This window comes from Biomphalaria glabrata, chromosome 15 (assembly GCF_947242115.1).
Source record: "Biomphalaria glabrata chromosome 15, xgBioGlab47.1, whole genome shotgun sequence".
Classification (NCBI taxonomy): Eukaryota; Metazoa; Mollusca; class Gastropoda; family Planorbidae; genus Biomphalaria; species Biomphalaria glabrata.
Window position 1 is genome coordinate 11,770,645 of NC_074725.1, and position 27,941 is coordinate 11,798,585.

General features: G+C 36.8%; 2 protein-coding genes across 7 annotated transcripts in view; both read right to left on the bottom strand.

Moving 5' to 3' along the window:
- Nucleotides 1-21,690, bottom strand: part of LOC106055616 (filamin-A-like) — a 33,304-nt gene extending 11,614 nt beyond the window's left edge. The window contains exons 1-11 of one of the 5 annotated variants that reach the window (XM_056013287.1): nucleotides 21,476-21,690; nucleotides 9,398-9,590; nucleotides 9,105-9,296; nucleotides 7,792-7,987; nucleotides 6,770-6,835; nucleotides 5,220-5,433; nucleotides 4,095-4,206; nucleotides 3,357-3,544; nucleotides 1,182-1,337; nucleotides 594-725; nucleotides 297-426 (exon numbers count right to left, since the gene is read on the bottom strand). In XM_056013287.1, coding sequence (XP_055869262.1) covers nucleotides 297-426; nucleotides 594-725; nucleotides 1,182-1,337; nucleotides 3,357-3,544; nucleotides 4,095-4,206; nucleotides 5,220-5,433; nucleotides 6,770-6,835; nucleotides 7,792-7,987; nucleotides 9,105-9,296; nucleotides 9,398-9,476 — 1,465 coding nt within the window. In that variant the 5' untranslated portion in view covers nucleotides 9,477-9,590; nucleotides 21,476-21,690. Of the gene's footprint in view, nucleotides 1-296; nucleotides 427-593; nucleotides 726-1,181; nucleotides 1,338-3,356; nucleotides 3,545-4,094; nucleotides 4,207-5,219; nucleotides 5,434-6,769; nucleotides 6,836-7,781; nucleotides 7,988-9,104; nucleotides 9,297-9,397; nucleotides 9,591-16,795; nucleotides 17,008-21,475 lie in introns of those variants that run through there. The other 4 variants (XM_056013289.1, XM_056013288.1, XM_013211938.2 and 1 more) reach the window with 4 other exon arrangements.
- Nucleotides 21,691-25,660: 3,970 nt separating this feature from the next.
- Nucleotides 25,661-27,941, bottom strand: part of LOC106055614 (serine/arginine repetitive matrix protein 2-like) — a 37,356-nt gene continuing 35,075 nt past the window's right edge. For both annotated transcript variants that reach the window (XM_013211936.2, XM_013211935.2), the window contains 3 exons: nucleotides 27,446-27,822; nucleotides 26,683-27,107; nucleotides 25,661-26,063 (listed from right to left, as the gene is read on the bottom strand). In XM_013211936.2, the coding sequence (XP_013067390.2) occupies nucleotides 25,929-26,063; nucleotides 26,683-27,107; nucleotides 27,446-27,822 (937 nt within the window). In that variant the 3' untranslated portion in view covers nucleotides 25,661-25,928. The remainder of the gene's footprint in view (nucleotides 26,064-26,682; nucleotides 27,108-27,445; nucleotides 27,823-27,941) is intronic.

The following is a 27,941-nucleotide window of genomic DNA, read 5'->3' on the forward strand; positions in this document are numbered from 1 at the left end:
GGCACCTCATTAATCAATAACACCAAAATAAACACATTTAAATTTAACCTTGAATGTAATTTGTGATACATTCAAGTAAAAATATTCTACATTAAAATAAAAATTCAGCTTTGCCAACTTTTTAGACCATCAGCTCAATGTTTCACTTTTAAAATAATTTGAGACACATGTTCTGCTTGAGCCACTATATTTTTGAAAGAATGTTGGCCATAATTGATGTTGCTTAAAACAGTGATGGATTGAAGTTTGTGAATATATATTTCTATGATCCAAATAGTTTAAATAGGCCTACATACCTGGTAAACTAGGTTTGAAAGAAGCCACAAGTCCATCAGTGGTGGATGTTTTGTTGAGCATGTTCACATTCCCTATTGGACTTTTCAACTTCACCTCTACCGAGTCCAGCAAGTCAGCTGAACAGAAAACCTGATGTTGATATGTTTAGTAATTAGTACAAAATATTTCCATATTTACACTAATTCAATCACTAAGCAACACTTTGTAATGGGAGATAATGAAAAGACTTGAACAACTGAGACTGAGATTGGGACACAATTATGTCCCATTAGTTATAGACTGCTGCACAAACAAACCTCTATAGTAAAATTTTTGCCAACTTGACATGGATCAGGCAGCCCTGTTACTCTGACTTTACTCAAATCATGCAGGACTGTGAATGTCACAGGACATCCATGTATCTCTGTACCATCATACTGTGCATAAAGCTACAAAAGCAAAGAAAGAAACAAAAAAATAAAGAGTAAATAAAGGCTAGTTAAAAAAAATTAAATACACTAAACATACATCTTACATTAAAGTCTAACATTAAAAATCCAGCTTTTCATTTAGTCACAAGTTCCAATGTAATGATTTCTTTAAACTATTCTTAAAAAAGAATATATAGTCATCACCCTGTGGGCACTTTACCCTTTTGGTGTCAGAATCATTAAATTGTGATGATTATTTTTAAATATAAGCTGTTCAAGGTTCATAAATTTAGGAAACATAATAATTTAGGAAATTGAATTTTTAGGTTCTGAAAAATTTCCAATCAAATTGCTTCACTAAAAACTAAGAATGAATTTAAAAAAAAATCATTTACAAGACATTTAAAAAAACAACAACTCTACATATTAAATATTAATGGAAAATGGAAGTTAATTATGTAAGAATGGAAAGACCTTATGAAGACCTGCTTCACTAGGTTGAAAGGTGCATGTAGCCATCCCCTTTGACCAGGTGACATGAACAGGAGGGCTGGATGCAGGTCCAGTCAACCACACCTTCACTTTGGTTTCATCTGTGTCTTCATCAGCAACTTTCACCAGGAATTGAGACTAGTCAAAGTGACACAGTTATTTTAAAATTAATACCACAAGTTGTTTTTTTTATATAATTATACAACTGGACATATTTATGAATTTAGATTTTATCTTTCATAATATTTGCTCATTCAATGAAAAATAGTGCATTAATAATAATAAATAAATATTACCCATCAAAAGCTATCATGGAGGATAAGTAAACACATAATCTAATTTTAAATCACTGTAAAAACTGGTGTATTAAAAAAGTAAAATAAAAAGTAAAGTTTCCCTTTCAGACCTTGCGATATATGGTGCAGATGATGTTAAAGTCATCTGTTCATATGTCCTATGGTTAATGAGCAGGGTGTCATGTGACCAGCACAACGACCAACCACCTTTACTTTCCCAACTAAAGTCAGGTACCCATTAGAGTTGGGTGGACTCAAGGGCGGCCTAAGAATCCCGAAATTCAAAATCTTAAGTCTTTACCGAGATTCGAACCCAGGACCCCAGGTTCAGAACCAAGCACTTAACCACTCAGCCATTAGATACTCTGTGAACTTATTATATTATTATATCTCCCTCCTTTCTCTATTTGTGACTTTGCAATTCATAAAGCTAGAAATGTAGTTAGACTAATTTCTAAAGAGCACAAAATCCATAATTCTGGATAAACAAAATGAAAGCCTGGGCATTATTTATAGTTGCAATGATGTTGCCCACATAGAAACTATTCTCCCTATTCTCCCTGCAGTTGATGTGTCTAAAGGTATGGAAAAAATCTGATACACTTTTGGATCATTAGCACTGCAGGTTCTGCCAGGTTGTCTGTGCCACAAGCTTCCTAAGGGTTACCAGCTCCTCATTTATCCTCAGGGTTGTCTCCCAAAGCCTTTCCCATGTTTGGGTATGGCTACAAGGCAGCAAGTAAGTGGCCAACCAAGGCTAACAGGCCCTTCCTGCCCAAGCTTACGCTGGTTTAGATGCCAGTTGCCAGGAGTTGCACTGTTTTTAGAGACTATTTGAGACACATGCTATTGGAAGCATTTTACAGATAGTGGTACGCTGAAAAATCATTACCACATCTAGCAATAATAGCCTTGAGGAACAAATCCATAATTAGCAAATGACTTATCTACTAAACAGCCAAAATTGATGCATCTGTTACAAAACTAGCACTTTTATCTCCATTTTGAGCCATATTAATTATTACTAGAATCAGGGCCCGCCCTACAGATTGCGGGGCCCTATGCAAAATGGATTGCTCAGGGGCCTAGTCTGAGTAGGAATAAGGATAATAAGTGAAAATTAAGATTTTTTTGTTAGAAAATAAATTCATCTTTGCATTTTATTCATACTTTACTAATTGCAAAATCATGGTCAAATTAAATTTACGAGCCATCAACAATAGAAGGTAATTTTTCAAACAAAAAGCCGATAAACATTCAGAGCTCTTTTAGATTTACTATTGACTAGCAAAATATCCCTTTGGATTTTTTCAAGAGATCAAGATAGATTTAGATCTATATAATCATATGCCATTGACAATTACAGTAAATTAAGTATTGGAACTTATTGTTTTGGTTAAAATTCACCCTATTATTTTTATTAAATTAAAATTTTCAATGCCGTTTTTTTAAAATTGCGAGTAGGATTGGCGTTTTCCATATTGAATTTTGTCTACTTTTCATGACATTTTTATGAGTTTTCAGGATATTCTAATAATTTCAGGAGATTTTCATGACTCTTTTTGTATACTTTGCAATTTCAGGAGATTTCCAAAAGCTCCTGGAAAATCAGGAGGCTGCGGGAAAACATAATAATATAGGTTAAAATGGTTAAATTTAATAATTGACAACTAGAGTTAGCACGGGCCTATGAAAGTGTTGGGCCCACTGCGGCCACATAGGCTGCAGTGCCCTAAGGCTGGCCCTGACTAGAATAACTCCAAGAGCCAATCACTTAAGGCTAATGGTTAATTCAGATACCACCAATATTAAACCCTTCATTATATTGTTGTATCATGCTGGGAACAAAGAAATAACTCACCAAGTTTCCTACAGTTACATCCCTCAGGTCACAGTCCAGTGTTATTTTTTCAGCCTTACTTTTCCTGGGTGTGACTGTCTGAAACTTGCTAATGTAGGCCATGACTGTCAGGTGGTCTACGTTGGGGTCAGACATCTCAGCAGCAGTTAAAATAGGATCAATACCAAGTTTCTTAGCACAGTCAATGCCTAGAAAATATAACATGCTACTGCATTCAATAAACAAACAATCATCATAATTGTGGCTGTGATATTGGTACAAAAAAAATTAAAGGACTTGGTGCCAGTATGTTGTTGCCAGTATGTTGTTGATGTCAATATGAATACACAAACAAAATCTAATATTTCTGAATATTTAGGGAATCATGGAAAGCATCAATCTCATTCATATCCCAAAACTAAACTGGTAGCATGTAAAAATGAAAATATTATATGTAAGCTTTAAAAACCAGAAATAAGCTTAGTTATTTTGTAATATTAAAAAAAAAAAAAAAAAATAATATATCCATATATATATATATTTATATAGCATCATAATGGGATTTTTTGTTACTTTTTTATTAAAGCAAATTTGCAATTTTGTTGCTAAAACATATAATATAAGCTGTTTTAGTTTTACTCCCATAATGAAGAGTAAATAAATTGTTTTAATCATCATATACATTATGAATTATACAACTTTTTATTAAGTAAATTCACTTTTTAAAATTATTGTTATGCATATACTTTAAAAAAATACCTAGCTGACAATTGGCCAGGTGATCGTTTCTATTTAAGTTAGGCCAACCAGGTACTTCCCCACCAAGTGAATATACAAGGCCACATAAATAATACCCATCATTCCAGTCAGTCTGAAAGAAAAAACAACAAGATGCAACATGAATAAAATGTTTCACTTAAAAATGAAACATAAGGAGCAAAAAGTAGACATTTGTAACAATAGTTAAGAATGTATTACTAAAATCTTAATAAAAGTACTTATATTACCAATAAAATTTTATTAGCATAAGTAATTTAATGTTAAAAATCAAATGCAAAACACAATGACACAAAACAAGTGAAAAGGGTGCACTACATGCACTGGACTGCCGTTCAGATGGTCTCAATAGTCCTGGGTTCATACCCCGCCCACAGCCATTCCCTGTCATCCTGTAGAAGGTTTTGGCTAGAAAGTAATTATCTTAAAATCCGAAAGGAACATCCAAAACATGTAAAACACAAATAAAAAAAACCCACAAAATTATATTGAGTATATCAGATTCTTCTATAGTAAAATTAAATTAAAAAAAAAAAGCACAATGAAACTATTATGTCTTTGTTATAAATGTAAAAACCATTACCAGTTTTTACTGAAAATAATTAATTATTGCAAAAATTTTCCTTTCCTTTCTAGCAGAGCAGCCTTGACCATAAATAATAAAGAATTTAAGGCAGAATTTAGGTGCTGAAGCTGAAAGCCATAAAAGGGAATGGTAATGCAGGTAAAAAAATCACCCAATAGATTATGGAAAAATACTTAGGAATAGCTGGCTATTTCTTTGAGGACAACCATAAGATCCACAAGGCCTCAGGTGTGAAACATGGTTGAAGATATTTTCTGACATGAAGTGCTTCAGCACTTTTAAGTATGGGGAGTCATATGAGTAAAGTATATGTCACTAGACATTGTGTTGGTCACACTTTACCTTAGTATATCATTAGTCAAAGAAACTTAAGAGACTATAAAATGTAACTGCCTTCCCTGCTCTCTACAGATGCTAACTAGTACTTGGTAAAATCAACTTTTAAAATAACGTCTAAAACTAAATTAAGATCATGTTTTGGGAGAAAATGAATGCATTGACAAAAAATGAGTGACTCTTACATTTAAATTGCTAATGTTTGTGGTCTTCAGCTGCTTGCAAACCCAGTTGAGTGTGTTGTAATACCCTGGAGAGTTTTTACGAATAAAGTAGGACAGGTAAGTCATGGCAGACAACTCATCTAGATTAGAACTGGCAAAATCTTCAGGGGAGATCACCCTTGGTACATTTAAATGCTCTTTGGCAAGGTGCATAGCTGTTCTACAATTCTGAATGCTAACCAGAAAAAAGAAAACAATTAAGCTGGTTAAATGGTAGTAGATGATAGCAATAATAATTTTTGCAATGTTACAGTTAGAATTTATGTTTAAAGAAAAAGAACTTACAAATAATTGTTGAATATGTGAAGAAGAATACACCTTTAAAGGTTACAGAATCAGAGAATACATATGAATAATATTCTTTAAATTACGTTAGGCAATGCCTCACAATTACAATGCTTTTGTTCAAGGATTTTTTGTTATGTTGTTATAAGTAGCTGGGTAGTATCATTGCCCTCCCCCGCAATGAACAATCTTAAATCTTCCATCTAAGAAAAGACATACACCTACAAATGATCACCTTAACAGAATAAATCCCACTTCTATGTAGACACTGCACCCATCGTCATGTAGACACTGCCCCCATCGTCATGTAGACACTGCGCCCACCCTTATGTAGACACTGCGCCCACCCTTATGTAGACACTGCGAACACCCTTATGTAGACATTGCGCCCATCCTTATGTAGATACTGCGAACACCCTTTTGAAACTGTGAATCATACCCTCTTTGAATGTCCCAATTTAATTCACCCTAGGTAGACCCTACTACCACTACAGCCAAACATAACCAACACTGTATGGCAGACCCCACTACCAGTACAGCCCAGCCCAACATAACCAACACTGTATGGCAGACCCTACTACCACTACAGCCAAACATAACCAACACTGTATGGCAGACCCTACTACCACTACAGCCCAACATAACCAACACTGTATGGCAGACCCTACTACCACTACAGCCCAACATAACCAACACTGTATGGCAGACCCTACTACCACTACAGCCCAACATAACCAACACTGTATGGCAGACCCCACTACCACTACAGCCCAACATAACCAACACTCTGTATGGCAGACCCTACTACCACTACAGCCCAACATAACCAACACTGTATGGCAGACCCCACTACCACTACAGCCCAACATAACCAACACTCTGTATGGCAGACCCTGCATCCACTACAGCCCAACATAACTAACACTCTGTATGGCAGTGCTGAACAACTGAAAAAAAAAAATGACTGCAAAAGTGACAAAATCTCAGCAGCAAAGAGAAGGCTAGAGGTAGTTTTTAATGTTTCTTTCAGTTTTTATGTGTGGCTAACTATATTCAGGTACCCAAAAAAGCTTATGGGGTACTAACCTTACTAGTCACAACCTGTAAAACTTATTGTTTTAAGCTAAGCCCTGATTATTTTTTTGAGAATCATTGTATTAAACTCTTTTCTGAAGGAATATTATTAGATAATAATTTAAGATAAATCAGGTTAGTTAAGTCAATACCTGTCATTTGGTGATAATTTGGACCAATTCGGGGACAAGCCTGGTTTGAGATGGTTGATCAATGCACTGAAACAAAGATTCATAACAATTAACTATTTGTAACTATAAATACCAACCTACAGAAATTAAGTATCATCTTTTAACGTCAATTTTATTTAGCTATAATTTCAATTGTAGTAAGGATATAATTTCAATTGTAGTAAAGTTCTCCCATAAAGACAAAGGAAGTAGAATGTAGCAGGTTTCCATGGTTTGTGATGGTGATATGTTACCATCACAATGACCAAGAATGTCATCTTTCCTTATATTTCATTTACCCATTAGAGCTGTTTGTACTCTACCTAAAAATGTTATGTCTTTTGAACTCAAGCATATAGGACCTTCAGTTAAGTAGATAAAGTGGACTATTATTTTGGAGACAATGGCCATTATGCATTATGCTACCATTCTTCTTCTTCATCTCAACAGCTTTTTGCTGTTGAACTGTAAGCTCTTTTGCAGTCTGTGCCAAGGCAATGTAGTGTGCTGTTCCTCTCAGTTGTTCAGCACTACACTACACTACTTATTGTTGTGATAATAGAGCCTGTCTGAGGTGAACTATACTGGGTTATTCTAAGAGGTTATTGGCTGAGTTTCTTAAGGGTGGTCCCCTAAAGTAATTAGAATGGGGTGGGTTTGTATTTTTTTTTTGTTAGTTTGAATATCTTAACATGTGTCCTGTTCTGAGTTAAAAGATTGTAGATTGCTCTTAGCTGAAGAAGAAATTGACATGGTCATTTTTCTGTAAATAGCTCAGTCTGTGATTTCTGATGCCCATTGGTTGATCAAATCTTTTTATGATTGCTGGCTAACATTGACATGATGTTGTAGTTAAATGGTCTTTCCAATTATTCCACAGATGTTTCAATCAATAGAAAAAAAATCATGGATCTACATACATGTATTGTTTTCAGCTTGACTAATGTCAACAAACAAGAACTTAACACTAAAGACATATCAGTTCAATACTTGCATTAACTCACTGTAGTGCTATGCCATTGCGCCAATCTGAAGTGAAATTTGAGATATTCATCTGAGGCAAAGCATTCTGAAACCAGGAGAGCATCAACTTTTTGGGTGGGACCGCCGACTTGTTAGAACTTATCTGATATCTGATGATAAGATGCCAGAGAAGGCCCAATATTAATTTCAGGTTGCCTCCTACAATGTCATCATTGCCTGTGTAGAAATGAACAAAAATCCTATTTACATTGGAGCTACATACCTCAGTATACAGCATATAGAGATTTAAGAAATTTAAAAAAATCTAACCTCAATTCGAACTTGTTGAAGAGTTTAAAAGTTTTAGTTCATGGTGAATATCAGTTTGTTTATTTATTGTAAATCTAAATGTAGCCTATGTTCTGTTTGGTGTTGCTGTTTTAAATAAGGTTGTAAACGTAAATAAAACACAAGTAGTCTAGATCTAAATAGATATTTGAAGTGGGAAGTCTGCCAAACACTGCTTGGCTATTTAATTGAAGGGACCTCAAGTTTTAATACTAATGAAGACTAGGCATTTTTATTAAAAGACTAATAAAGGCAGTATAGAAAAATTCTCCTAGATTTAGATAATACTGTTATAAACCTGGTGGTGACACAGATGGGGGTAGTGCTGTGTGTGTTTTAGACTATGCCTATGCAAATCGCCCCAGGCCAGCGCTAGGCGAGTGGTCAACCGAGACGAGTGACAGTAAACGCCATTTTGGCAATGACCAGTGTTGTAAATATTACGAACGCAAGTCATGGCGATTGTGATCAACCAGTGGTCAAGCAACGTTCCATCCGATTCTAGGAGGCCTGTAGGGACACTATATCAGAGTGAGTGTGTTAGAGTCAAGACACTTCACATTACCTCGCAATGTGACCAGTACAAGGAGATGTGAGAACCAGCATGGTGTGTGAAGTCAATCCGGAGCAGAGGCTAGGTTTTTGGACAGTCAGTGTAATGTTGTTGCCAACTGTACAGTATTTGTGATGTATTTGAAATAAAACTGTTACTGATACTTTGGAGCCCTGAGGTTATTTAAGTTTGTTGTGTCTTGTGGTGCAGTTTGTAGAGAGCCTGGATAGTGAAGAGCGTTACAATACTGTCTAGTGTCTGATAATCTGGCACTAGACAGAGAGACCTGCCCAGGGCGAGGCTACCCCCCTTCCTAGAAATGTTAAGCACAAGTGACAAGATTGAAACAAAGCGCTTCGAATGTGCTATAACTAGACTCTATACGGTACAACGGCTAGTATTAGCAAATACACATCGAACCACATACAGTGCCAAATAGATCCAAATTCTTACCTATATTTACAAGCTTAACATTGTCACTTGCGATTGCTTGAAGGGCTAGGGAAACATTGTGCAACATTTGGATTCTTCCATTTGGATGCGAATAAACTTTCCCTATTTTTTTAAATTGAAGAGCTTCAACAATGGCTACCAATCTAACACCATCACACAAATCCTCTGCAAGATTTTCTACAGACCTGTTACCTAAACAAAAGAAGGGAAATAGTCTTCATTTAAAAAAAAAAAAGCCACTGTATAATCAGGAAGTCAAAACGAAACCATGAGAGATAAGGGAGACAACTTACCTAAACTGAGCTGTTCATTAGCCCAGTTGACAAAGGTTTTGTGTTGAATAGCGATCCACTTGTCTTCATTGCCGGCCATGGTTAGAGTTTTTCTTGGAGTTGTACAAGTAAAGCTAGGCGTTCCATGAAACTAAATCGTCATCATTTAATTACATTGGGTTCACCATAAAAGTTTGCTTGGAGAAGACCTTATCTGTTTGAGCATAGAAAAGAATAGCTAATTGGATTAGACATTCATTTTCTTGGGCAGTATATAATAGGCTAATAGAATTCAAACGTGTACCAAGAGCATAAATACTTTCTATATGCGCTGCCTACGACACATCGTGTGTATCTCCTTGAAAGTTCATATCTATAGCCAGGACGTTTTGACATTGGCCAATTAGCATAGTCTTTACGCACTATAGTCATTATGAAGGTTACGTTGGCTCTGATGACATGTCACCCACATTCCAAATGGAAGAAATGGAAGAAATCCTGAACTTCCTGAGGGAACCAGACCCAACGGACGTCCAATCAAAGCACACAACAGGGACTTAAAAACTCAAGATATTATTGGGTAAAATATGTGGGAAGAAATTGACCAAGATCGGACATCATGGAGACAGACTGAGGGGGGGGGGGTTAATATTTTTGCATCGTTCATTAATCCAGCACATGGCTTAACATGTGTATGGAACGGTAGCAGACTTGCAGAACAAAAGGACTTATGTGGCCTTGGACAGGAGGAAGAGGAAGAAAACTGAAATATTTGATAGCCTAAAGACCAATTCATTCTCATGCACAAACTGTGGCTACGTTTCACGCTTCAGATTTCGTTTGTTTAGTTGGAGTCTGCCCCGATTTAAGGAGAATTAAGCATTTCATTTGTGTACATCTCATGTTCCTCGAAAAGAGGACAAACTTACAAACTTTTCCTAATGATAACAACGTGAAAAATGAAAAAGATTTCTAGAAGTATTAAAAGAATACCTAGCATTACTTCGAGTTTTTAAAAGTACACTTAGAAAGGCTTGATTACCAGCATATTAAAACAGTCCTCCATGAACTGAAGGACGGACAAAACTGTCAGAAGGGTACCCCTGAAATCCGGCGGGAGTACAATCGGCTCTGCAGAGCCACGAGTGAACTGGCCCGACGCGTCCGGTCGGACCATTGGAACGCTGCCTGCGCCGGGATGGATCTTCGGGATACCTCGAAAGCCTGGCGTCTTCTGCGAAACCTAGAGGCCAAAGACACAGCGCGAACGGCTGCCCCTCTATTGTCACCCGGAGGGCCGGTCTCGACGGTAACCAAAATGGCCGGCTTGTTGAATCGACATTTTGCTAAAATCAGCAAGCCCGAAAAGAAGTCTGCCATGTCCAAAGCCCTCAACAAAGAACGTAAGAGGCTCGAGAGGGAGCCAGATGAGCCGGAAAGCCAAGCAACGTGCAACGCGCCCTTCTGTCGTGCTGAGCTGGACAGAGCGATAGCTAAGTGCAAAAATCGAAAAGCTCCGGGGCCAGACAATGTTACCCCCGAGATGGTAAAACACCTTGGGGGCATTGCGAGAGATAAACTCCTGGAGTTTATGAATCGAACCTGGGCAGAGTCCAGACTGCCCGGGGCCTGGAAGAGTGCTGTCATTGTGCCAGTCCTTAAGAAGGGAAAAGACGCGACTAACGTGGAGTCCTACAGACCCATTTCACTAACCTCAACCCTTGGCAAAGTTGCTGAGCGAATGGTTAACGAGCGGCTAGTTTGGTGCTTTGAGAGTGCCGGTATCCTGGCGCCAGAACAGGCCGGCTTTAGGGCAGGCTTGAGCCCGATCGACCAGGTCACGACATTCGCACAGGAGGTGGCCGACGGGTTCCAGAGGTCCGAGAGCACATACGCGGTGTTCATAGACCTAAAACAGGCCTACGATCGTGTGTGGAAGCAAGGCCTCTATCTTAAGCTAAGAGCTATGGGTGTGCGGGGCAAGATATACAATTGGATACAATCCTTTCTGTCTGGGAGGAGCACACGTACAAAATACCAGCACTCCCTTAGCAAGCCAAAACAACAACTTAATGGCCTGCCTCAGGGCTCTGCCCTGTCCTGTACACTTTTCATAGCCTTTCTTAATGATTTGCCCAGCTCACTACGGTCCAAAAAACTGCTATATGCTGACGATATTGTCCTCTGGTCAACCGGGAAGAAAGCCGACCAAATTCAGGCGGCACTTCAAGCAGACCTCCATACCATCTCCTCGTATTGCGACAAATGGCAGATTCAGATAAACGTTGCCAAAACGACCTGGTCCCTGTTCAGCCTAGGAATCGACATCCTTAAGGCTCCATTCGAGCTTCAACTCGGTGGGCTGCGACTCCAGCGTGAAAATACGCCAAAATATCTAGGGGTGACCCTGGATAGAAAACTGTCAATGCTCCAGCACGTCCAGGAAGTAGAACGAAAAGCCTCGGAGAAGTTAGCGTTACTAAGAAAGCTGGCCAGCACAAAGTGGGGTGCCAAAGCTGACATGCTACGCACATTGTATCTAGGGGCAGTCAGATCACAAATTGAATACAGCTATACAGTTCAAGTATACGCTAGTAAAACTGCTCTCGAATCACTCGACCGGGTACAAGCACAGGCTCTACGGTTCATTTGTGGCACCTTTAGGACAAGCCCAACAAACGCTGCTGAAATCTTTACAAACGTGGCACCCTTATATCTTAGGAGGGAGAGGGCAGTACTTACGGCCTACGAGCGCTATAAAAGGGGCGACTCTAGGCTACCCACCTCAATTTTAGTGCGACAGTGGAGAGAGAGGAACCGCATTAAAATGCGATCGTTCCTACATATAGCGGCCAATTTGTCAAATACAGCTGGACTCTCCACTGATAGAATCCCTATTAGAAGAATCAGTACGTGCCCTCCGTGGAGGAGAATGCCGGCCCCACAAATAAACCTGTCCCTGTTAGGGCAAGAGGGAGCCACCAAGAGGCGCTTAACACCTGCCATTCTCCAAAATTTGGCATCCATAACCATAAAATCCTACCCATCAGATGCCATATTCTGTTATACCGATGGGTCGGTAATGAGGGACCCCGATAGATCGGGGTATGGGGCCCTTATTGTCTACCCCGACCGGACTGAACCAGATAGGCTCTCTGGTCCATGCGGCTACGCTGCATGCTCCATGGATGCCGAACTTACAGGGATAACTAGGGCGTTCGAGGCCATTAGGGCCCGAATGCTCCAACGCGAGACTAGCGCCACTACGGTGGTGTTGGTCACTGACTCTCGCTCCAGTCTCCTAGTTATGGGTGGCGGCGGGGGAGGGTCGCCCGTAATAGAAGAGGCAGTCGGCGCCGCAGATAACATCCGCCGAGCTATTGGAGCTGTCGTTTATATGCAGTGGGCGCCTTCACATTGCGGCGTGAGGGGCAATGAAACGGCAGACGCCCTCGCAAGGGAGGGTGCAATGGCAGCCACACACCTCGAAGCACCAAGCACGTACTTACAAGCAACGGCACAAATCCGAGCACTCATTCATGAGAAGTGGTTAAAGTCCTGGGAGGAATCCGACAGAGCACGTGGTGTCTGGCAGCGCATGCGTCACCCAGATCGCGACGATCCATGGTGGCGACTGAGGAGGTCAGAGCAGTCAATAGTTGCGCAGTGCAGGACGGAACATTGTCCTATTGGGGCATACTTTGCCCGGTTCCGCACTAACTTTGACTCCCGATGCCGTCACTGTGGAGAGAGCGTCGAAACAGTGTCGCATGTCTTGTACGAGTGTCCCCAGCTCCGCGAGCTAAGGGGGGACTTGCCTGTGCAGTCACTCGACTTGTATGGTAGCTATGAGGCACTACGCCGGACGGCTAAGTTTCTTGCCAGAGCACTACGGGAGGACTAGTCCTTCCTGCTCTGATTTTTCAATAGGAGTTCATCTCATCTCAGGTCAGATATGGGAACTTAATTTGTGGTGTCCGTACTCCTATATGGTTATGAAAGTTGGACACTGAAGGCAGAGGCTTATAAAATTCAAGTCTTTGAAGTAAATACTACAAACTAGACTGCTGGGTACCAGATACCAGGAAAAGAAAAAGTGTTTAGACGAAGAAAGGTCGTCCAAAAGAAAAGCTGGCTTGACAGCGTGACCGTTTTTTTTTTCCTTAGAACAGCTGCTGAGCCAAAATAGTGGAGTGATTCGGTTACAATTATTTACAGATAGAATTGACTATATGTACTAAGTGTCAAAAACATATAATTCGATTCTATTTTGTAACAATAATAATATCACTAACTGATAGTTCCCCTTTAATATATTACTTCACAATGGTGCAATCTGGAGCCGGAGATTGATATTGATTAGTTTCCATCGCGATATCAATGGTGAGCAATCAATACCAAAATATGAAGTTTGTTGTTTCAAATCAATATCGGGCGCAAAGTGTTTATTTGATACATTGATTTATTTTTATCTAGCGGCCGTTCCATAAAATGGACTAAAACCCAGAAAACAAAAAACTTATAACCAATTACTGGCCAGTGATGAAATCATTGTTCAGATTAGAGGTGGCATGAAAATGCAAACAAACCGTTTCGATAATACACACGGACCATAACTTCTGTACTGCAATCTTGATTGATTCCTAGCGCTGTCAACGAAACAATTATTGAGACGCTGGTTCGATTACAGTGTGTGCGGACGAAAGCGAGCGGGAGTAAAAGTCAGTATTGTAGGCCTATGTTTCTGTCAGCACTTTACATGTTCTTCTCGAGCCAGGGCCCTATATGAACACTTCCAAGTTTTCCTCCAAACTGAAGTTTTCATCTGAACGTGTATTATGTGTCATCTACGTCATAGAATACACGCAGACGACATCGTGCCTGCCATTTAATTACCCAAATACGACTACAATGCCATAACATTTATACAAGACTCGACGAAATATATATGTTCTAGTTAGCAATAGACCTCATTCACCAACCGTAAACAAACAACATTTTGCCATGTGGTTCTCTATATCTTTTATACAAATTACGCAATCCATAAAGGCTGTCACGTGATACGTAGGCCTAATTTTCATTGTTTTATCAATATTGTCACGTGGCTAAATGTTGTTTGTTTATGATTGGTGAATGAGGTCCATTGAACGAGTGGGCATCTAAAAAAAAAATGCAAAAGTAAAACATGCAAAATAAATGTTTCCATTCTTAAGATAATATTCCGAGGAAAATAGTTGAGGGGAGGGAAATCCGTTATAGAAAAATTCGAATCAATTAAGAACTTCGTGTATAGTACTTACCCCGATAAGACATCAATGTTAACGTCTATTGAAATATGAATGTAGATAATATACACAGAGAGAGAGAGAGAGAGAGAAAGAGAGTTATCTAGTGTTCAAATCTTTCATATTATAACAGAAGAAAGACCAGCGATCGACGGGAAGGAAAGTAAAATTTAAGAAAAAATGAAATATGAACAAAAGGAAGCTATTAACAAAGAATGGACAAAATGAAACCCCCTCACCTTTCCAGATTTAATTACACTTTTTTTAAAAATAGTAGCAGTGTACCAAACCTGAAAAGCATTCAGAAGGTGTTACTCCCCCCCCCCCTTTTTTTTTCCTGCGAAGACATAACGCCATTAATAAATCATATAGAGATATATTACTTAGTCAAAAAAAAATCTACGGTTAATGGCTTATATATATATATATATATTAGATTCAAGTATCGCGCACAGCACTCGCCGCCTGCTTGATTTGATGATCTGACGGAATAACCTGTAAGGTGACATACCGATGTCATAAAAAAAACAAGCGGGGGGAGGTGATGATTCAATAAAGATGTTATTGTACATGTTGAACTATATTTCTAGTCACTGAATTGAATAAGATAACTTGTTCCAGAACACGCGACAACATAACCGATGGGGTCAAATTTGGTCAACATTTCACTATGATACATATAGGACTAAAAGCCATTTTGCACTTTAAATATTACTGTAAGCCTGATCCATTTTCCAGCAAGTTATTTATTTTATTTTAAATATTTTACTTATCCTAAATAAGTCATTTAAATTTCAAAATGTCTTCTTGATTAATTTAATCAACCACACTTTGACATTTTTGTTTTAAGTTGATCTATCAACCGTTATTTTTACCTTCCTTTTTTTTTTCACCTGGTACAGTAACTTGCTAAAGAAATTACCTAATCTTGAGCATATTGAGAATGGCTGTAGGCCTATTAATGAAATATACTTTTTTTTAAATATGCCTATCTATGGTGTTGGTTGTGTGCATCAGTCTACGTCCTAGCGTGGATTTTAATCCACTGTTGCTTCAAGTTTGTAATTTAAGAAAAAGACTGGACAAAGGGAGCGACAGAAAAGATAAATAAAAAGTTTGTTAAAATGTAAAGATGTGCAGACGATTCCTATGATTTACTAGCTGCATAGGTGTGTTGTTGTCAAATAAATAAACCTGATATTTCAGGACTGACTGACACAGTACAGTGAATGTAGAATATTTGTGTTACACAAATATCAAACTAGTGTTTAAGAGGGAAGACATATTTGGAACCCCATTTATTACGTAAACACAAGCGGTGTTGCACTGACGCGCTAGTGTGCAAATGTACATAAAATATCAATATGTTACAGTGAAGCCCTTTTTTAATCTCTGATACTTAGTATCCCTTACTTCAGCATTCTTCATCGACCTATTGATAACGTTTCAAATATCAATCATGTTTAATCTAGGCCTATGTTTCGAGTGAGAAAACAGATAACTGAACGCGGAAGTAGGATTTTACGTTCTAAAAAAGACTTAAAACAATTTTCTACACTAAAAAAACATGTTCCTTAAATTAATCTGTCTGTTTCACTTCTCTCTCTCCATCTTCTTACTGTACTGCTAAGCCTCATCAATGTCAACAACTACTAACAACGCTAATTAGGCCTACAAATAATTCTAAGTTCCCATGCTTACTGGCATTGTATTGAGAATGTGTCTCTTGTAAGGATAAGGAAGGCGGCGCTGGGTTTCTTCAGTTTCCTTCCTACCGTATATGAACTCACCAAGCGAATCCGTTTCTTTACTCGCGTGCTCTCGCGTATTTCCTAGCCTATTGTTGTGACTAGTACCGTGCAGTCAATTATATCGTATGTTCTATATATAATTCCTGCTGTCACTTTAGTCGAAATGCCCCCCACCAAAGGGGTCACAAGAAAGTCCAGACTCATTCAGTACAGATGTGAAATTACCTTAATAGAAATATGCGTTCATCTGTAATATGTTTATTACACCCAAGCGACAGACCCGAGAATATCAGAGTAATAGCCAATGAGTGCTACATTCAAAGAGTAGGCCTATTATTTAGTATATCAAGCAAAACTAAATGAGTAATCAAAACTATGTTTACCTTACAGATAAAGTTATCCGAATGGACATATTTAGAAATGTAAATACAACACAGCTCTAACGACTGTGCGCGCCCCACACGTGTGTTTATTGTGTGTGGGTCTCTCGGAGGTGAAGGCAGCCAACGGTACACAACAGAAGTCCTATTGGCACACACATACACACAGTTTGGATCTGATATCGACAGGGACAACTAAACCCTCTCGTGACATACACGATGTGTTTCTGTTATGCGTTTGGGTGCGAGTGTGTGAGAGAGGCTATGAAATAATTGTAAGAATAAAATTGGGGGAATTAAAATAATTTATGCGCGATTTGCCGTCACAGTCATGGAGCTCTGTCGCGCTGTGTAGGAATTGTCAGGTGAAACGAGGCCGGCTTTCCGATAATTCATGAAATTAAGCATGTGGACAGACGAATAGAGGGAGAGAGAGAAATATAGAAGAAAAAAAAAGGGAATTAACTTTGCATCTAAACGTGCTTGGCGCGATATGGTAAATTGAGCTTTAGAATGCGTGCCACAGGAGACACCTAAGTTCAATACATTGAATACACGCAAATTTAATGAAGTGAATGGCTAATTCACAAAGCGGAAGTGCCAAGCAATTAGTGCACTTGAATAAATAAAGCAATATCTCGTGTGATAGTATCAGCTTATCTTCTTATCTTTTATATTACAGACGCTACTTTAAAAAAGAAGATAATTACGTCCGACGCATTTTATGTGTCAATCTAGTCATGCATGTTAACTCTAGTAAGTCGTTGGTTTTCCTGACTGAATCAGGCAACCCATTCCATTCTCTAATGGCACTAGGGAAGAAGGAGCACTTGAACGAATTGTCTCTAACCTTGTTTCTTTCTGAGTATTTCATTAGGTTTTGTTTTTCTATTTGTAAGTTAATACATCGCACCAAAATGAGACTGATGCACTCCCTGGTCATGGCCACATTTGTATATGCTTGTGAGTCTTAGACGCTGACTGCAGAGCTAGAGAGGAAAATCCTAGCAATGGAATTGAGATGCTACAGAAGGATCCTAGGTATCACATTCAAAGACCGCATCACAAACCAAGAGATTAGAGACAGGGTTACTGCAGCGATTGGACCCCATGATGACCTGTTAACTATAGTAAAAAAAAAACAAGCTAAAAATCTATGGACATAGTACAAGATCTTCGGTGCTCGCATGGACCTTCCTTCAGGGAACAGTACCAGGGAAACGAAGAAGAGGCAGACAGAGAAAGCGATGGACAGGCCTGCCATTGAAAGAGGTTCTAACTAAGGCAAAAGACAGAGCGGAATGGAGAAAGACGGTCCAACGGACTGCGATAGGTAAAGGTGAAATATCGAATACTTCTTTATACATCGAAGTAAATGATTTAGCCCAAAAATAAGGTCAGTATTAGGATGAAATCAAATTTGAGATATATTGAACATAAAAAGGGGGGTCGATGAGGATGGATTAAAAATGAAGTTTGGCTCTTAATTTGAATCAAAATGTCTAATTAATCAGCTAAAATTATTTTGTCTTACACTCTCACTAAAACGTCTAAACCACAAATGTCATCCTTTTGACATTTGATTTTTCTTTAGATCCATTAATTTTTGTGGCGGAGGCGCTGAGGGATAAAGCGCTTGGCTTCCGAATCGGAGGTCCCTGGTTCGAATCCTGGTGAGGACTGGGATTTTTAAATTCGGGATCTTTGGGCGCCTGTAAGTCCACCCAGCTCTAATGGGTACCTGACATTAGCTGGGGAAAAGTAATGGCGTTGGTCGTTGTGCTGGCCACATGGCACCCTTGTTAACCGTAGGCCACAGAAACAGATGACCTTTACATCATCTGCCCTATAGACCACAAGGTCTGAAAAGGGAACTTTACTTTTTACTTACTAATTTGTGTGGAGGAGATTAGGAAGACTGGCCTGAAAAAAAAATGTTACTAAATAGTTAAAAAGATGACCTAAATTATTCCGACAGGATTTGGGGATCTGGAGACCCTGGGCAATGAAGGAACAGAGGTCCCAAATAATATTCCGAATAAAAGAAATACTTTTTTTCCGTCAAGTCTTTCAAAAAGTTATTGCCAACAAATATAACACTGTTTCAACAAAGAATGTAGCAATTGGTTAAATTCAAATAAAATTGATTAGAAACTAAATTACCGCGTTCACGGATCAACTTTGTGAATTTTTTTTCTACGGAAAAAACGCGGATGATTTCTTTGAAATCTAGCTTGATTTCTTTTTTTTTTTTTCGGGGGGGGGGGGGGAGGTGCGGGGCAATAGTTCCGCCTGCCCTTCCCTTCCCAGATCTGGCCCTATTTTATCTTATAGGCTAATTTACATAATTTACACCATTTTTTTTTAAAGAAAAGATAATTAGGGCATTATTTGGTCTAAATTCTATAGGCTGATGCAATGTAATGCATACGTTAATCTAGTGGTGCATGTTAAAATTATTAAGACCATTCCATGCTCGAATTTCCAATGGAAGAAGGAGCCTAAGCACAAATGTGTCCTAGCTTACGGAATAAGAAATGTGCCTTTATTTGTGTCTCTATGAGTAGGCCCTACTATGTTTTATTATGTTGTGTTTTTTATTTGTAAATTATGGTTCAACGTTGTATGTATTATTATACTACTTTTTATTTACATATAATCATTTCAGTGGGTGTCATTCATGTATTGAACTAATTCTAATTGAAAAAACAAATATAGGCAAGATCTGAGGTTTTCATGAATTTGGTCTCTATTAAAGTAGTGATTATGGTCCAAAGGTGGGGAATTTCGGACCATCAGATAGGGATAGGCCTAAGTAGACCATCTTGAAAAATTCAAATGAAGTCGGAAGTATGCCCTATTTATGTAAGGGAACTAGGCTGAATTAATCACCTCTCCATCGCCAGTGTGTGTTTTTTTTTCCTCAACAAGACCTAGCCTAACAGCAAATAATTCATGACTGTTATTGATTTTATCTTATCATTTGATCAGATCGGCTAAGCTACGTCTGGGCTCATAACACGGTTAACAATTGAACGTAGCAGAGCTGAGACTTTATAACCAAAAAAGAGCAGAAAATTTAGGTTGCTCCAAATTATGATTTTAATAAAGAAATAAAATTGAACACATTCCTAACTTATTTTTATTTTTTTCTAACAAGAGATAGACCTACGAAGAGCTCTGCAAGAAATACACATTTGTGATAATTGATAATGTAGAAACAATGGAGTCCTACCGGACCAATATGTAACAACTTTTGAAAAGAAGTAGCCTAATAATAACAGGGGTCTCGCGTTCTCGTAGCGGGCTACGTGATGCATAGAAAGGGGCTATTAAAATCATAAGCCACCTGCATCACTACTTAAGATGAAGAGAGGAGGAAAATACAATCAGAATTATTTTTTTTTAAAGTAGCGCCTTGATTAGACTTATAATAATATATAGAACAATAAAAACAACACAAGACACAGATATTTTACAAAGAGAATTAAATGAATTACAGAAATGGGAATCAAATTGGAGCATGTCTTTCCACCATGAAAAATGTCAGTTATTTAGAGTAACAAAAAAAAAAACTAAAACAAATTAATTCCACTTATCTTATTCATGGTAAACCAGTAACACAGACTAAAAACGCAAAATACCCAGGTGTTATAATAAATAAAAAACTGTCATGGAATCCACATATTGATGAAACTATAAAAAAAAATCAAACAACGCGTTAGGGTTTATTAAAAGAAATTTCTATAAATCAAATAAGAACATAAAACTAAAATGTTTTTTAAATCTTGGTTAGTTATTAATAGAATATGGATCCTCTGTTTGGGACCCCTCAACTCAAGAAAACATTAAGAAACTGGAACAAACACAAAATAGAGCAGTGAGATTCATAAAAAACGAATATTCACATTTGACTAGAGTAACACCCTTAGTAAAATCACTAAATTTAGAAAGCCTTCAGGATAAAAGACTTAAAAGTAAAGTAGCAATTATACATAAAACACTGAACTATAATACAAAATTTAATAAAATACTCTGAAAGGCACAAAGATAAAGGCACATTCCTCATTCCATATGCTAGGACAAATTTGTACAAATGCTCGTTCTTCCCTAGCGCTATTAGAGCATGGAATGGGTTGCCTGAGCTAGTCAGGAAAACCAGTGACTTGGCAAAATTTAGGTCATTGGTTAATATGCATGACTAAGTGCATGACGCGTAGGACGTAATCATCTTCTTTTTTGAAGTAACGTCTGTATTTTATAAGATAAGAAGAAGACTTTGTACTGTTACATTTCGATTAATGCGTATTACTTGCAACTTGCCCATTTGAGAAACTTTGTTCTAAACATAAGTAACCTACTTGCAACCTCTAAATAATTAGTTAACATACATATAATTATATATATATATATATATATATATATATATATATATATATATATATATATATATATATATATATATAGGCCTCTCTCTCTCTCTCTCTATATATATATATATATATATATATAGGCCTATATATATATATATATATATATATATATATATATATATATATATATATATATATATATATATTTGGCTTGCAACAAGCTAGCGCTAATATTTACAGAACACTTGACCAGTAGGGTTCGATAAAAGAATATATGTCTAAGCCCTTTCAACAGTAAATATCATCCTACCGGAATCTTTCCATACACTGGACACAGGCAAACAAAAAAAAATCAAAACAGTGCTGATAGACCCTCAATATTATTCGTGAAACCTTGTCTGAGACAGCCTGATTGAATCTCACTAGAAAGTTGATCATGTAACAAAAATATTTCCAAAAAGTGAGTTGCAAGACAAAACGACTATGTTGGCGCCTGCGTAATCTAGCAACACATTTCTATCTTGACTAACGAGCTCTTTAATTGGAGATTTGTTATCTTTTTTTTTTTTTTTTGGGCCGTGTTCCTTAGTGTGAATTGAGCTAATCTAATGGCTTACTTTAATATTATCTTGGTGTAGATATCTTTTACTAGTGGGTTTAATCTTTGGAAGTATTTGGGTCTCAATCTAATACCGGTATTAATAGCTTCAGATATGCATGGATATAGGAACTATGATTTCAAGTTTTTTTTTTTAATCTTGAAAAGGTTAGCGAGAAATCCATGCCGAGGAAAGTTAGGACTCGTTGTCTTATAGCCAAGAAACAGGTCCTTTATATATAGAAACGAATTCAAAGTGTAAAAAATTAGACCTTCAGCATGGAATAGAAAAAGGGCCCACTCAATGTTTTGCGATCAATTATATAGAATCTACTCTATAATAGTATCTAGACCGTTTTAAACTTCATTTCCGCTGCTTTCACTTCTAATACACACAATTTATTGTTTAAAAAGCAAAATTGAAAAGTATAGTTGTGATGGGCAAAAGTTAACTAAAAAGTTGCTAACTTTTAGTTTAACTAAAAAAAATTAGTTAAGGCCAAAGTTTAATTAAAAAAAAATAGTTTAGTTAAAATCCTAGTTTAATTAATTTTTTTTAGTTACAAACTAAAAAGTTTAATTACAAATTTTACAAACTTTTTTAACATACATACGGTCATACCAATAAATATTTAGATATATGTAATTCAGAGAATATATATAATGAATGATAGAGAGGAGAATAAACTAGAGGGTGCACAGGTCACTAGAAAGCCTTTTGACCTTTACCCTATAATGGCAGCTTTTCCCGCCTTTAAAAAAAAAATACACGTGTTCATTATATTTCTAGCAAGTTTCGCTGCTTGATAAATCCTGATAATTCCTTGCTTCTATAGATCTACATTTTGCTGCTTTTTTATTAAACACCAGTGTGTTCCTGTATTAGTGTATAGCTGCAGGCCAAGAATTTTGCTTTACTATATAGATCTAAAAGAAATGTCGACTCTTTTTATTTTAAAACTTTTTACTAGATAGATCTAAATTCTAAAGTTAGAGTCTAGTGACGTCTAGTCTATTACTATTAGTCTATTTCTTCTATTACATCTATAGTCATAATAGTCTATATTACTCTATATTTAATTATTTTAGTCTCTTAGGTCTTAGTCTTAAGTAGAGTCTAACTCTTAGTAGTCTTAGATCTAAATGTAAATTTAAAATTATAAGTCAATAATATAGATCTATAAGTTTAGAGATTCTACTATTCTAGAAGTAGAATTAGAGTCTAGATTAGATCTAGATATATCTAGAAAATTCTAGATTACTTATTAGGCCTATAATAGTACTGAGACCTAATTTAAGATGCAAAGATGATAGTTCTATAATAATAATGACTATAATAGTCGTCACTATGCTAGATATCTAATAGTAACTAAATCTAGATTAGATCTACATCTACTTCTATTATAATTATACTTATATCTACTATCTAGATCTATTAGATCTAGATCTAGTATTATCTACTAGAGTATATTATATTATATTATAGATCTAAATACCCATATCTTGTTATAATCATAATTATAATAATCTAAAATCTCTAGATAGATCTAGAGTTACTAAGATATCTACTAGACTCTATTTAGATCTAGTATGTATGCAAACGCGACATGAAGCTCTTCAAAATCGACACTGGCAACTGGGAAGAGGTGGCACTGGACAGATCCACATGGAGAGAGAGCATAAAGGAAGGGTCACAGATTGCAGATGTCATACACAACAGAGGCAGAAAGAAGGGTGAAAATGCAATGGCGCCTGGTGATTTTATATGCCCAACCTGTGATCGCAGCTGTGTATCAAGGATTGGCCTCTTTAGTCACACAAGAAGTTGCAAAGGGAAAAGATCGTCTCACGAGACGTAAAATGCCACAGAGAGAGAGAGAGTAGTAGTAGTAGTAGTAACTAGTATTTCTTAAATTATTTTTAGATTAAAATATTAATTATTTGATCTTGGTCTAGTAGCTAGATCTAATTCTAGATTTAGATCCAGATTATATTTCTGATGATATTCTGATCATTTCGTTTGTAGAAGATATTATTAATATTCTAGAATCTAGAGTTAGCTAGCGAGTCAACATGCAGTTTTATCATTACTTCTTAAAAGGTAACTTATATTAGAACTTGGACAATTACTTCTTATTTCTTGCTATAAATTTATAATAGTATCATTCTATTCAAATCTAGTGATTCTATTAAGATCTACATCTATCCCATAAAGACATTTAAATCTTTTTTCATGTGCACAAATAAATGTTTATTACATTTTGCTAAAGAGATTGGTTGTTGTTTATATTTTTCATTTTTGGCTGTTTCGTCCTTAAAAAAGGTCAAAATAGTTAGTAAAAGTTTAACTAAAGTTTCTTAGTTTAGTTTAACTAATTTTTTCAATTTGTGATTAACTAAAAGTTTAATTACTTTTTTTTAGTTCAAACTTAGTTTTAGTTTAACTAAAAAAATTTAGTTTAGTTCCCATCACTAGACTTGTAACATAACTGCTAGTACACATCTAGTAACTTGTTACAAGTAAACCCTAACCTTCGAAGATTTAGATACCTCTAGTTGATTTATGTAAAGCATTAAATTACAGCGCTGTAACTGACATTTCCATTTCTTTGGTGCTACTGACAATGGGATGAAATGTGAAGAATCATAATGTAAAATAACCCACTAACTTATTTAGCCACTGGACTTTTCCATTTTCCTACTGGAGTGTGCTATTCATTTGTAACATGTTTATTCTTCAGAAATGATCACTGACAATCAAATCATTATTTTTAAAGTATGTGTGGTACCCTATATAATCAGATATCCTCAGACCTGCCTACCAAAAAGTCCAAATGCTTAACGCTGATGGTCAAAATGCGAATTTTGGTACCAGAATGCGTAACATTTACGCGATCCACTATTTTGTCATATATATATATATATATATATATACAATCTAAATCTAGATCAATACGTCAATACGACAATAGAGATGATATCTAGACTAGATCTGGATCTATGTCTATATAATGAATATAATCTACTCTAGATCTGGGCTCAAGAGTGTTAATTTTACAGATGCCATGGATCCGCTACAAACGTAGGTCTACTCCAAACTTTCATAGGCTTACCTTCATCCTTGATCTATGAATTATGATCTATTCTATACTAGGACTAAGAATTTAGTCTAGATCTAGACTAGATGGTAGTAGATGTTATCGATCTAGATCTAGTCAATGTAAATCTAAATCATACTACAACTAAATTGGATCTAGAATCTATATTGTAGAGTAGTGTAGAGAATTATGACATAACGTAATGTCTAGCTAGATCTAAATCTATTCCTGTATAAATAACAAGTTATCTAGATTCTAGACTAGATATCTACAATGTCACTCAATGTGTTTTGAATCGATAGCACTTCGATATTTTTTTCTATACAAATGAATACGGGAATCAGGGATTCAAAAAAAGTCACGTTGGTGTATCAGCTAAATGACGGTACCAACCTGGTACCAACCCGCCACTCCCTCACTCTCGCGTTCTTCATTTCTAGACTAAATCTAATTGCTTTTAAGAACCAATCTACGTATAGATCTGGACACAATGTGTTCCCCCCCCCCCCAACAGGACGGCTTAGCGTGACCTCCGTGACCGCTCGTAAGCTAGTCAAGAGAGGAAAAAAAAAAGTATACGAAATGCGTAACGCGATGGGTTAAATGCGTATTTGCGTACTGACGGTCATTTTTGGAAGATTTTGCGTAACGAATACGCATTTTGCGTAACGGTAGGCAGGTCTGTATCCTTTAGACTTAAGACTGACATTTTAACCATTCTTCACATGGTCGCTACATTTGAAACAGCAAACACAGGATGTTAAAAGTAGGAGGCATGATACAAACTACAAAATGAAACTTCAAAAAAAAAAAATTTATTGACAATTATAAACAAAATATTTCATTTGCTAAATAAAAAACATTTTTCATAGAACTGTTTTCATTGTTAAATATACACAAGTTATTATACAAAGAACATCAAATACTCTAAATTCACTCAGACCTGTGAGCTCAAGTGCAAATGATTATTTCGGTTTCTCTACATATTTATAAAACAATAATGAAATGTTCAATGAATGTATTGTGAACTATGCCAGACAATATGTACTCTCAGGGGCACATCCAAGTTAGGAAACACAAGCAGATGCTGCCATTGGGGCAGCTAACACTGTGGGGTTCTTCTGTTTAAATAGCTGAAGGCAAAGTCTGAAATTGTCTGGGTCTAAAACTCCTGAGGGATACACTGCACTCTGGTCATATTTCTGAAAAACAAAAAGACAGAGAAACAAGAAATAATAAAAAGGTCTAACATGATAAATTATAAAATTTTAAAGATTTATAGAATTCAGGTATAAAATGATAAAGATATTAATCAGCTCCAAGAAAACAGAGATTGTGTACAGCATTTAACTTTTATACAATTAGTGCAAACAGTGTGATATATTTTGTCTGAAGGTTGTCCATGGGAGAACTCAAGGTATAAGCATCACTAGAGATGATTACATGTAAGCCAGGTAAACCTGGAAGATTTTATGTAAATATAAGGGATAGTTCACTCACATGCAAACATAAACAGCTGACTTAAAGAATTATAAGAGCTGGTGCAAGCTTGGGAGTTAACTCCAGTCTCAAATGTTGAATTTAAAACAATAGCTTAAAATATTTTATGAACAATTTATAAATCTTGTACTGAAGAATATACACAATATCCTTGATATTAAGCACAATATAAAACATACAACACTTAAGTCTGACAAGCTCTTTCTTCCTCTCTTTATAAGTACTCCTTGCTGTCTCTAACCCTAGCCATTAAAAACTATTTCATCCCTTTCACAAATCACATACAGTATTTTGTTTCCTAAACAATATTATGGTACTTACAGGATCAATCCTACACAACTGTCTGCGTATTTCCAGGTCTTTTCTGGCAGTTAAGGCACGCCGGAACATGCCAAAGTTGGCCAAGAGGCGAGATCTGTCAAGAGCCTTAGTTTTGTAAAGTTTATGGTAAGCAGAGGTATCACTGTACAGCTTGAAGGCGGGCTTGGATTCGACTGGCTGTGATGGTGTTCTCACAGGCTTGGCAAACTCTGTTTTTTTGGATAATGTTTTCTGGGGTGTTAAGGGAGGTTTGGTCTGGCTGCTGCTCTCATCTGCAGATGGAGTAACAGTCTTGACATCAGCAGTTATTAACTCTTGTTTGACATGAACATCTGAAGCTGATTGCCCTTCAGAAAACTCATTTTTCACCTTGCTGGGTGGAGTCTGTTGAATGCTGGGACTGTCTGACTGCACTTCATCATTCACTGATGGTAAAGAAACACAAAAACAAATGATCTTACTGTAAATTCAAAACATCCAATAAAAAAAAAAAATGTACAAGGAGATACACTGAACACAATCTACTTTAAAAAGTATTAGATACAGTGGATTTCTAAGCATAGGATGGAGATAAAGACCTAAATGAACAGTCATGCAAGAGGCTGAGTGAACAAGAAAAAACTACAAAGAGACTTGAAGAATGGCGTACTTTAATGAGTTGTGAAGTGTGACAATATCTAAAATATCTCACATATACAAGTCAGAAAAGTTCAATTCAATTGACAATTTTCTAGCATTAAAACAAGTCAATCAAAATATATACCAGATGCCTTCTCCAGTGCTGCCAATTCCTCCAACTGCCTCTGACAAGTTTCCTGAACCTCCTGGTACAGCTTTTCTCCAGCAAACTGGCGTGACAAGCCAATTTCAGCAAACAGACTGGCTGGCTTGAAGCGCTGGAATACAGGAGCACTAGAAGATGGGGCTTTGTTTGTGGACATCAGAGCAGCCATGTCAATGTCCAATATGCCCACGATGGTTCTCTTTGTCAGCTTCTCCCCCTCTTCATCCAAATCATCTTCATCTGAAGAGATCTCCTCATAACCAACATCATCTGTATGCTTTTTCTTCTTTTCCTTGACAGGTTTCTCTGTCTGGCTGTCATCTAGTATTTTGAAGTTGATGGTAGTATGAGGTGGCCTGAAACAAATTTGTTTTCTTTATTTTCACAATTTAGGCAGATTAATATTTGTTATTGATTCTAACTGACGTTTATTAATTGTGCAACTTGAATATAAACTGATGGCTGATTAGAAAAA